The 12770-nt window shown below is 42.1% G+C and overlaps 1 protein-coding gene across 4 annotated transcripts in view; it reads right to left on the bottom strand.

Annotated features, from left to right (window-relative positions):
- ctdp1 (CTD (carboxy-terminal domain, RNA polymerase II, polypeptide A) phosphatase, subunit 1) overlaps positions 1-12770 on the bottom strand; it is a 313359-nt gene that overhangs the window by 169272 nt on the left and 131317 nt on the right. For all 4 annotated transcript variants that reach the window (XR_015756956.1, XM_043688614.2, XM_043688613.2 and 1 more), the window contains exon 9: positions 9199-9340. Coding sequence is in view for 3 of the 4 variants with exons in the window: in XM_043688614.2 (XP_043544549.1) it covers positions 9199-9340 (142 nt within the window). In the remaining variant the exon portion in view is untranslated. The remainder of the gene's footprint in view (positions 1-9198; positions 9341-12770) is intronic.

The raw sequence follows: 12770 nt of genomic DNA, 5'->3' as shown, positions 1-12770 counted from the left end.
GAGGTTTCCAAAATGAAGGTATTGGTGAGACGTTATATCTGGTGGCCAGGATTAAATACAGTCATATTGGTGGGGTAGTGTCCAGAGTGCCAACAAGGACAAACATTATGGAAATGGGCAGGTAAACCCTGGACTCAGTTACATGTTGACCATGAAGATCCTTTTGTGAGCTCAACATTCTTAGTCATTGTGGATGCCCATTCAAAGTGGCTGGACCTGCAAAGAGTTCATTCGTCAAACACAGGGATGACGATAGACGAACTGTGAACGTCCTGTGCAATACACAGCCTCCTGGAGTATTTCCGAAAGTCAAGTGGCATTCAGGACAGCTCCACATTATTTATCACCCAATAATCTGGCAGAGAATGACGAGAACGAGGGTAGGTCCGATCAAGGACAGTAGTGGGAGACTGTGTATTGAGTCGGAAGAGATAGAAGAGGTCTTGAATGAGTACTTTTCTTCAGTATTTACGAACGAGAGGGACCGTATTGTTGAAGAGGAAAGTGTGAAACGGACTGGTAAGCTAGAGGAGATACTTGTTAGGAAGGAAGATGTGTTGGACATTTTGACCAACTTGAGGATAGACAAGTCCCCCGGGCCTGACGGGATATATCCTAGGATTATGTGGGAAGCAAGAGAGGAAATTGCAGTACCGTTGGCAATGATCTTTTCGTCTTCACTATCAACGGGGGTGGTACCAGGGGACTGGAGAGTGGCGAATGTTGTGCCCCTGTTCAAAAAAGGGAATAGGGATAACCCCGGGAATTACAGGCCAGTTAGTCTTACTTCGGTGGTAGGCAAAGTAATGGAAAGGGTTCTGAGGGATAGGATTTATGAGTATCTGGAAAGACACTGCTTGATTAGGGACAGCCAGCACGGATTTGTGAAGGGTAGGTCTTGCCTTACAAGTCTTATTGAATTCTTTGAGGAGGTTACCAAGCATGTGGATGAGGGTAGAGCAGTGGATGTAGTATACATGGATTTTAGTAAGGCATTTGATAAGTTCCCCATGGTAGGCTTATGCGGAAAGTCAGGAGGCATGGGATAGAGAGAAATTAGGCCAATTGGATAGAAAACTGGCTAACCGGTCGAAGTCAGAGAGTGGTGGTAGATGGTAAATATTCAGCCTGGAGCCCAGTTACAAGTGGAGTTCCGCAGGGATCAGTTCTGGGTCCTCTGCTGTTTGTAATTTTTATTAATGACTTGGATGAGGGAGTCGAAGGGTGGGTCAGTAAATTTGCAGATGATACGAAGATTGATGGAGTTGTGGATAGCGAGGAGGGCTGTTGTCGGCTGCAAAGGGACTTAGATATGATGCAGAGCTGGGCTGAGGAGTGGCAGGTGGAGTTCAATCCTGCCAAGTGTGAGGTTGTCCATTTTGGAAAGACAAATAAGAATGCGGAATACAGGGTTAACGGTAGGGTTCTTAGTGAGGTGGAGGAACAGAGGGATCTTGGGGTCTATGTTCATAGATCTTTGAAAGTTGCCACTCAGGTGGATAGAGCTTGTAAGAAGGCGTTTGGTGTATTAGCGTTCATTAGCAGAGGGATTGAATTCAAGAGTCATGAAGTGATGTTGCAACTGTACAGGACTTTGGTTAGGCCACATTTGGAGTACTGTGTGCAGTTCTGGTCGCCTCACTTTAGGAAGGATGTGGAAGCTTTGGAGAGGGTGCAGAGAAGATTTACCAGGATGTTGCCTGGAATGGAGAATAGGTCGTACGAGGATAGGTTGAGAGTGCTAGGCCTTTTCTCGTTGGAACGGCGAAGGATGAGGGGTGACTTGATAGAGGTTTATAAGATGATCAGAGGAATAGATAGAGTAGACAGTCAGAAACTTTTTCCCCGGGTACAACAGAGTGTTACAAGGGGACATAAATTTAAGGTGAAGGGTGGAAGGTATAGGGGAGATGTCAGGGGTGGGTTCTTTACCCAGAGAGTGGTGGGAGCATGGAATGCGCTGCCTGTGGGAGTGGTAGAGTCAGAATCTTTGGTGACCTTTAAGTGGCAATTGGATAGGTACATGGATGGGTGCTTAAGCTAGGACAAATGTTCGGCACAACATCGTGGGCCGAAGGGCCTGTTCTGTGCTGTATTGTTCTATGTTCAATGTTCTAAAGAGCATTGCAATCTTCGAAGGCAGAATTAAAGAAACAACCTACAGCTTCACTAGATACCAAATTGTCCCAGTTTCCATTTGATTTTCGGACCACCCCTTGTGCAACCACAGGGAAAGCTCCAGCAGAGTTGTTAATGGGGAGAAGACGCTGGACTAGGTTAAATCTGTTCTTCCTGGACTGGGAGGGGGTGGGGTCTTTGAGATAGCATCAGGAACATCAATGTCGGACACATGACTTAGCTAAGCGAGAGAGACAGTTACTTCAGGGGACAATGTTTTTTTGTAGGAACCAGGGGAATGACCCTACATGGGTAAGAGGCCAGGTCCTATGACAGATCAGGTTCAGGTAGGTGTGACAATCCTGGACAAACACGTGGATCATATGAAAGTTGCAAACCTGCAAGACGGGTGGCAGCAAAACATGCCTGCCTCCTATGAACCGTCGGAAAAGCTGGTGGAAGCCCGTCAAGCATTGAAGAGACCTCTGAAGCTGAGGTGGACATGGCAGATGTCACCTCCTCAATGCATTTGCTGCCTGAAGAGAAGGCATTTCTTCCGAGATGCCTCAGGTGCAAGAGGCTAGCTACTGCATGTTACACGCTGCCCATATCAGAGGCAGAGATGGAGTGACCGGATCTGGTGCTAAAACGCCCCAGGAGCTGCTACAAAAAAAAAAGGCCAATGTCCTCATTTTAAAGTGGGATGTAGTGATTGTGATGAATTCAGTCAAGTGGCCATCAGAGAATATCAGTTCCTTAACTGGGGCTGTTAATCTGGTCCAAGTAACAAGTTCTGGCTGACAGATAACAACTGAGTGTCAGGCATCCTATTCATTCTGAGAGCTGGCTCTGAGGGAGCTGGATCAGTGTCAAGGACTTTCCACATGTAAATAAAGAGTGACTTAGTGATGGGATACCGGCCTCTGTGAAGTTCTTTCACACGGTTTTACTTCTTAACAGTCAGAGTTTTCGCAGTATGGAAGGAGGCCCTTCAGCTTACAGAGTCATGCCCAATATCAAACTTCCATCTATGTTAATCCTATTTTCCAGAAATTGGCCCTGAGACTTGTGTATGAAATGGTGTTCCCAGTGTTCATCTAAATATTGTTGTTAAAGATTTTCCACCTCTACCACCCCTTTAAGCAGTGAGTTCCAGTTACCCACACACTAAGTGAATAAATTATTAGAAACCTCCTATTCCTGCCTTAATACTGCAGCCCCTGGTTAGTGACCCCTCTACAGAAGGGGAAATATTTCTTCCTATCTACCTTGTCTATGCCTCTCACTGCTTTAATCACTTTGACCAACTTCACCTCCGCCTTCTCTGCTGAGCCTATCTGGTCTCTCTTCATAGCTCACTTCAATTCCCGGTGAATCATTTCTGCATCCTCCTCTAGTGCAAACACAGACTTCTTAGCGTGTGTTGACCAGATTGCACACTGCATTCCGGCTGTGGCCTAGCTAACTTTATATAGTATTTAATCAAAATGAGGAAAAAATGGAACCTGGAAAGATTACCATTAATCCCCTATGACCCAAATACCCAATTGAGGGTAGTTTCCAAACTGGCAACAATCAGTGACCTACGGCATCTAAGATGGTGGTGGAGTAGCAGCATGTGTTTGAGCCCCTGATCTGGGTCTTATTCGCCTACATCTGCTTTGTTTGTTTCTTTTCTTTTTAGGAGAAAGTGAGGTCTGCAGATGCTGGAGATCAGAGCTGGAAATGTGTTGCTGGAAAAGCGCAGCAGGTCAGGCAGCATCCAGGGAACAAGAGAATCGACGTTTCGGGCATAAGCCCTTCTTCAGGAATGGGGAACGTTTGTCCAGCAGGCTAAGATAAAAGGTAGGGAGGAGGGACTTGGGAGAGGGGCGTCGGAAATGTGATAGGTGGAAAGAGGTCAAGGTGAGGGTGATAGGTCAGACTGGGGTGGGGGCGGAGAGGTCGGGAAGAAGATCTCAGGTTAGGAAGGCGGTGCTGAATTTGATGGATTTGACTGAGACAGGGTGGGGGGAGGGGAAATGAGGAAACTGGTGAAATCCGAGTTCAGATTTGGTGGGGCTGAGATTGAGCTCGGCCTGTTGAGTATGTGCTGTTGTAGCAGGAGAGCGCGATTCTGTCCTGTGGCACAGTGGAGAGTGTGGGCCCAAAGATGCGGACAGGACAGCAAACCCAGCTATTCAAGATGGCAGCTCCAGCATGGTAGGCCTGTCTGCGCCAGGCTGGCTGCGTTCTTTTCTTTTCCTTTCTCCTTTTCATCTTTTCTTCATCTTCCTGGCATCACAGGAAGTCAGAGCAGCGTGGCGGTTACTGATGCAGGGACTCCTGGCCAATGTGTAGACTCCTGGATTTGATGCCAAGGTTTTGTTAGAGCTGGGGGTCCTGGCTGCAATAAGCCCCGAGACCTTGCATAAATCCTGGAGCCATGTTTGTGACCCCGGCCAAAGAAGATGAACTCTATTTAAGTACTTTCTTTTAGACCTCAAAATGGTGCCAGATTGTGGCAACCAAATACTTTTCACTGTATCTCCCTAGATATATGTGGCAATAAATAAATCAGACATTCACAAGTGCTGTTTTATTCAAGTTATTGCTCAAACTGACTTCCAGATTAACAAATGCTAAATCCACGATAAACCAGCACAATCAAACAACATCGTAGAATATAACTTATTGAAAAAAAATTTAAATTCTTTTACCGCCTCTTTTACCACCTGTGTTTTTTTTTAAAAAAAGAGGTTGTGCAAACACCATTTATTTGTGAACACAATTTGCATTGAAACTTTCGTGCTAAAAGATAAACAGGCAGAAACTCCAGACCATTGAGTCTCAGGGGCTGTAACCAGTAAACTTTATTCCAATTAATCATAGCTCTCGCTCCATTCTGAACATCATAACTGGTGTGTAGTGAGTGTATTAGTTAGCTTGAAGAGGCAGGTGAACAGTGATCAAAGGCAACTGAAGACACAAAGAATTCCTCACAAGTCATCAAATAATGAAAGGCAAACAGCAGGCGTGTTTTGACTATTAACAAGGATCTGCAACATTTCTGTCCTCTCTTTTAGAGATCTCTGACACTGCGTCAAACAATTCTGCATCATTATCATCAAAACAGTGTCATTTGCAGGCCTACTAACAAGCATTTCAACTGCCAATGCATATGAAGTACTACATGGTTTTAGTATACTTAAAGCAGCATAACTTTAGAACAGACTTATGTCGATATGTTCTGGCATTTGCATGTTCACTAGTTGTCAACGATTGCTAGAAACTGTGTGCTGAATGAAAACACTTGGAATAACTTTTTGGTCAAAGAAAAAGAAGCCCCTCCACTGCTTCTATATCGTACTTTGTTCAACTTTCACTTTTGAAGCAGCCACTATTTCGGCTATGCAGAGATGTGGCTCTCTGGGTAGTACACTTGCCTATGAATTACAAGGTTCGGGATTCAAGTCTCGCTTCAGGAGTTGGGCACAAAAAGCAATACTGATATTCCAGTGCAGGACGAAGAGAATGCTGCAGTGTTGGAAATGCCATCCTGCAGATGAAATGTTAAAACAAGGTAAACAAGATGGAAAAGATCCAATGGCATTGTTGAGTCATAGTCATAGCGCCATACAGAATGGAAACAGGCCCTTCGGTCTGTCTCATCCATGTCGACCAGGTTTCCCAAATTCAACTCGTCCCATTTGCCTGTGTTTGTCCTATATCCTTCTAAATCTTTCCTATTCTTGTACCTGTCCAAATGTCTTTTAAATGTTGTAACTGTATCTGCCTCTAGCACTTCCTCTGTGTAAAAACGTTGCTCCTCAGGTCCCTGTTGTCATCCCCCCCACCCACCTTAAACCTATGCCCTCTAGCTGTGAATATCCCGACCCTAGAGAAAAGACCTTTGCTATTCACCTTATCTATACCCCCCATGATTTTACAAACATCTACAAGGTCAGCTCTGGTAACATCCTTGTAAATCTTTTCTGCATTCTTCCTGTAGCAGAATGACCAGAACTGCATGCAGTACTCTAAAAGTGGCTTCATCAATTGCCTCTACATCCACAACATGACGTGCCAACTCCTGCACTTAATGTTCTGATCAATGGAGGTAAGCATGTCAAATGCCTCCATCACCTCCTGTTTACCTGTGACGCCACTTGGAAGGAACTGTGTACTTGAACCCCTAAGTCTCTGTTTTACATCACTCCTTTGGGCCCTACTATTAACTGTGTAAGTCCTGCCCTGGTTTGTCTTAGCAAAGTGCAACATCTTGTATTTATCTAAAAGAAACTTCAGCTGCTACTCCTCGGTTCATTTGCCCAGTCGTTTTATGATCCCTTTGTACTCTTGGAAAACTTTCTTCACTAGCCACCATATCACCAATTTTGGCGTCATCCATGAACTTACTGATCACGCTTCCTATATTTTCATCCAAACTGCAAAGGTCAGTAGCACCATAAATAGAATTACGGATACAAATGGAACATTTACTACGTTTCATCAGTTATGTTCACCTGTGTCAATTACATCAACAACCCTCTTCAAGGGGCTAATAAACTTACATTGTCATGCATCAAAGTCTCTTATCACTGATGGCTCAGTGCTCAATTAAAATTCTTTGGATAAATTCGTATAATGCAACAGGTATAAGAATATGTACTGTGGATACTAACAATCAAAAATAAAAACAGAAAATGTTATGGAGACCTACCAGACCTACTCTGCACATTTTTGTTAAAATTAGATGGGTGCTAAATTGCTCCAATGCACCACACATCCAAACATAAACTTGGCACAGATAGTTTTATACTTTATTTTTAATATATGACACCAAAATTGGAGGTGTAGTGGACAGCAAAGAAGGTTACCTCAGATTACAACAGGATCTTGATCAAATGGGCCAATGAGCTGAGAAGTGGCAGATGGAGTTCAATCTAGATAAATGCGAGGTGCTGCATTTTGGGAAAGCAAATCTTAGCAGGACTTATACACTTAATGGTAAGGTCCTAGGGAGTGTTGCTGAACAAAGAGACCTTGGAATAAAGGTTCAGAGCTCCTTGAAAGTGGAGCCGCAGGTAGATAGGATAGTGAAGAGGGCATTTGGTATGCTTTCCTTTATCGGTCAGAGTATTGAGTACAGGAGTTAGGAGGTCATGTTGTACAGGACATTGGTTTGGCTACTTTTGGAATATTGCGAGCAATTTTGGTCTCTTTCCTAATGGAAAGACATTGTAAAACTTGAAAGGGTTAGAAAAGATCTAGAAGGGTTGGAGGATTTGAGCTAGAGGGAGATGTTGAATAGACTGGGGCTGTTTTCCCTGGAGGGTGAGGGGTGATCTTATAGAGATTTATAAAATCACGAGGAGCATGAATAGGACAAATAGACAAAATCTCTTCCCTGAGGTGGGGGAGTCCAGAACTAGAGGGCATAAGTTTAGGGTGAGATATAAAAGAGACCTAAGGGGCAACGTTTTCACGCAGAGGGTGTATGTGTATGGAATGAGCTGCCAGAGGAAGTGGTGAAGGTTGATACAGTTGCAACATTTAAAAAGCATCTGGATGGGTATATGAATAGGAAGGGTTTGGAGGGATATGGACCAGGTGCTGGAAGATGGGACTAGATTGGGTTGGGATATCTGGTCGGCATGGACGAGTTGAACTGAAGGGTCTGTTTCCGTGCTGTATATCTCTCTGACTCTGTAAGAATGGAGTATGCGTTACAGTTATCACTGTGCATCTAAAACACAAATACTGACATTTTCCAGACAAATATATCTACCTCTTTATCTAATCAATATTAAGCACTGCTGCACAGAAGCTGCTCATGTCTTTGAGTTTTTGCTTGTCTGTAGGTGCTGTGAGATACACGGATGCATCACCTTCGACTGCTCTATATTCTTGGCTATTATTCTGTCATTTTTATGGTTCCAACTTGAGCCCGTGTTGAAGTCTCTGCATTTTTTGTAAACAGCTTGGTAATGAGCGAACATCAAAACTGATTCCTTTTTTTAATGCACTCATGGGATGAGAGTGTCACTGACAAGGCCAGCATTTATTACCAATCCTGAAACTAAGTGGTTTGTTAGGCCATTTCAGAGGGCAGTTAAGAGTCAACCATGTCAAAGAGTAAGGGAGTTACCCCCGGTGCCTTGGTCACTACTGATCCCTCATTCAGCATCACTAAATCAGGTTACTAGTGATTATTGCAATGCTGTTTTTAGGAGTTTGCTGAGTGTGAACTGGCTGTTACGTTTCCCACGTTACTACAGCAACCGTTTCAAAAGTATACAATTGACTGTAAAGCAACATAAAAGGCAAATCTTTCATTTCTTACTTTCAACACTGGGAAGAAAGAAGCTATTACCTTCAGTCTTTGTCTTAAAATCAATACCATGGACAGCACCCTTCTGGCCTTCATATCTGACTGATCCAAGCCAATCATGATCCAGGCAGCTCATTCAAGTCCAAATTACATATCCTACCACACATGCTCAGGAAGACAGCATTTTTTTCCACCTTTGCCCCTATTTCAGCCCACCCACTCCTAAACAATTGTCTCTGTGTTAGTCCTCCAGACATGATCATTCCAATGCTCTCCTAGCTGCCCTATCAACCTCCACCCTTTGGGGAAACTCAGACCAGCCAAAGCCACACTGCTCATATCTTGCCATGGACTACATTCAGCTCACTCATGATCTTGGTGACCTAGACTGGTTCTCAGACCCTCCAGCAACTCTAATTTTGAAATTTTCATCTTTGAATTGTTTTGGGGCCCCACATATCTGTGATGTTTGTAAAGATCTACTCCTCTGCAAAATTTACCTTCCTTCAATTCTGGCATCTTGTGCACACTGAATGCATTCATCCAAACATTGGTGACCTTGCCTTCTAACTAAAATTTCACATCCAACCAAACCATAGCGCATCTCCATCGCTGCCTCTTTCTTCAAACTGATCTTTGACCAAACTTTCAGTCACCAGTCTCCTAACATCCCCTTCTTTGGCCCAGTATTCAATTTTGACTTGCTGCATCTTCATGAAACACTGTAATATGTGTTTTCTACATCAATGTAAATTGTTGTTGCTTACCTTTGAGTTTTGATGTAGTCTTCTTTCAATGGGAACAACTTTTCATCAACCCTTTCCCATCGTTCTAGAGAGCTCCATAACCAGTCTGGATTGACTACATGGAGATGTTTACATGCTTGTGCTTGTCGAACCTTTTCTGTTCCTGCAATGACAAGAAAGGATTTCTTTTACCAAACCGCCCAAGCCAGTACAGATGATGCATACACACCAGTCATCATTCAACTCTTTCACAGATTGTCACTGCCCATAGATTGTCCCAGCTGCACAGAGTGATACACTTGTGACTTCCCCAAACAGACAAACCTGTCAAAAGAAATGACTTGATCTAAGCAATACATCAATTAGCCTGGAGCTGTACACAATCAATAATTGTAAAGATACACAAACTGAAGCAACAATTTTCTTTCCACTTTTTCTTGTTCTTTCAGTCTTTGTGTTGAACATCTCTTCCTCTATATACTTCATCCTTTCAGTAAAAGAAGTTGATTTTCCTGTTCTTTTGGAGGATTTTCTTTCAACATTTTGATTTTATATCTTAACAACAATCTTCTCCATCCAGGTTCAAGAGCCCATCAAAATTACTACATTTGCCACACTATAAGATGCTTTGGACCATGTGATGCACTGGGATTTTTAAGGGAAATGTTTTGGGATAAAACATTTAAGCACAAGTAGACATTCGGTTTTTATTTACTAATAAAGAACAAGAATAGCAATACAGCACTAAAACTAAATGCAGTGTGAAGCTTTCATTCATCACAAAAGTATAACGTCCTCATCCCTGCTATCACACTTAGCAGCATTGGGTATGCACCACATTTTACACAAGAAATAACAAACCATGCATAACTCTGAAACAACATACAAATGATCAGTGCGACAGGGTAATCTTCAAACCATAACACTTTTTCCACAAAAGAAGTGAATCTAATGGCCTGGCAACTACTGTAAGTGGAATGAACAGAACAAAGTAAAATACTGCTCAAATCAAAACAATCTCACACAATTTGGGAATCTGGATATTGTTGGTCACGCAGATATTTTATGATTGTAAAGAGATAGCTAACAGATCTGTATTATGACACTTGATTAATCTGGCTTGCAAACTATACTAATTTCGAAGAATCAATTTTATTTAATATAGATTGAAATAGTTACAAAAGAAAAAATACAAATATTCAGAAAGGTAATTAACCAAATGAAGCTAAGTAATAATTTCATTAATTTATACCTTAAAACAAACCATGCATTAAAACTGCTCTCTCTCTCTGGAGTCTAAGTTCAAACCTTTTCCAGATGAAGGAACTGTTCACTGCAAACGCCCCATGTGAAGTGACTGCACATTACTCAGTCAGTTCCAAGTGAACTTACGCCTGCACCAAAGTAAAATTACTAACGTGGCACTAACCAACCATCTCACTCAGCACAATGATAGGACAGCTAGAATGAAGAATGGAAAAAGGCATCATGTTGAGATTTAGGCTGAGGCCCATTATAAAATGGAGCATAATTCTGTCCAGCAACAGAGACTGAGCTAATGTCCACAAGGCAGTGTCAACCAGAGATGAACTTCTCATTATATATCCACATCCATCAGCAAAATGCTTAATAGGATATTTAAGAGGGCACTGTATGATTATTCAGATAGAAATAGGGTGTACGCATATGGGGGGGCGGGAGAACAAGAGATTGGCACAAACTAATAATACATTTAATGAGCCACAATGGGCCAAATGGCCTCCTTCTGTGCCATACCAATACTTTGATTCAATGATTTCAATCTCTATAACATCACTCACCTCCAAGCCTGCCTCAATGCACCTGTTTCTGTAACACTCAACCATGCCTTTGTTAATTTGAATTTGATTATTCCAACACTTCCTGGCAGCCACCTCTAACCTTCTTTATATAAACTAGAAAATTGGGCTTCCTATATCATAAGTTGCATCAGATTCCATTCATCCATCAAGTGAGTCGCGCAAGATCCTGGTTAAACAACATTTTCAAATCCTCCCCAGCTCTGTAATTTCTTCCAGCTCTACAACCTTTTGATATCACATTCCCTCAAATCTGTCCTCTCACGCACATCCAATTTCAATTTCTTCACCATGACCACTTTCCTTGGTCAATTCCTTCCCCTAAACCCTTTCATCTAACTGCTCTCTGGTTTTATGGAGAATCTTAAAGAACCTATCTCTTTGACCAAATTATCCAAATAGCTCAAGCGACTCAATGCCCAGTTTTGTTTGATAACGTTCCAGTGAAATGTCTTGGGATGTTGTAATACATTATTAAAGGAACAATGTAAATACATGTTGCTGGTTATGCACAGATGATGCCAACAATGGGAAAAGCTGCAATTCTTTACAATCCTCCAGAAAAAGGCATCAAATGTTACTATGACACATATAGAACGGTATTAGAAATGCTGGACCTGCATATCAGGTTAGTTGTTATCTGAACAAGATTGTTAGGTTCACATTAGATCAGAACTTGCAAAATCAGCTTGCCGATGATGGAGGATTTTCTCAAAAGCATTAACCAGCCTCGCATCTTTCAGGTTTTGATTTAACAGCTACGCATTTCCAACAGAATCTATTCTTATTTCACATTTCAGCATGCAAACAATTTAACTTAATTAGACCTCAAAAGAGGTGCTTTTACAGAATATTACAGAGAAGCAGTAATTCCACTTTGAAAATATATTTTTGCCATTTTAATACTCTGCTACTGTTTTATGGGAGCAGGAGTAGGTCATTTAGCCTCTCAAGCAGTTTTCGGTCACGTTTGTCTGTGACCCTACTCCAGATACACACTTTTGCTCCAAAGCCCTTTGCAGTTCTGATTAATAAATATCTCCAATCTTAGATTTAAAAGTAACAATTGATTCAACTGTCACTTGCAGAAGACAGTTTAAACATTTACTACCCTTCCAGTATTGAAGACTTCTCTACCTCCACTCCTTAAAGATCAAACTGTAAGCTTTAGGCTCCGTAGCCCCGTTCAAAGCTTCCAAACCAGCCACATTGCTCATATCCAATTAAATCCTCAGGTGATTGACTCATTAGATCTTGTTGATTGAGCACAAGACAACCAAATTACGATCTGGTCAGGGAATTTACTTTGAAAGTAGACAAAAGATAAGCGAGCTTACTAAGACAACTGAATGAACTGCAAGATTCCACGTTTATTATACAACATTAGAACAGGAATACAGTCTACAGTACATGCACAGCTTATTTTTAACACCCAGAATTTATGTGGTAATTATGGTTATTCGATTGTGATCAACCACCTCATAGCTTGCAATAAATAACAAATATAATTAAGACAGATCCCACATAAATCTCAGCAATTCTCCCAGATGTCACTGATGGATTATTAAATCTCATTAAAGTTCACCAGGGATCACAATTTTTCACTTTTGTTAATCTCGCTTGGAACTCCTTCCCAACAGCCATTTTGTCAAGTCCGGCCTCAAAAACAGCTCCTGATGTGGATGATCAATGATCACCTCTTGGCCTAGGTCTTTGCTGCCCTGGACTCCAAAAACATATTCCAGTACTCAGTCA

This window comes from Chiloscyllium plagiosum, unplaced genomic scaffold, assembly GCF_037043375.1.
Source record: "Chiloscyllium plagiosum isolate Xiang-an unplaced genomic scaffold, Cpla_swu_hap1 HiC_scaffold_4, whole genome shotgun sequence".
Taxonomy (NCBI): Eukaryota; Metazoa; Chordata; class Chondrichthyes; order Orectolobiformes; family Hemiscylliidae; genus Chiloscyllium; species Chiloscyllium plagiosum.
Note: the sequence above shows the minus strand (reverse complement) of the source record. Positions and strands in the feature narration are given on the sequence as shown.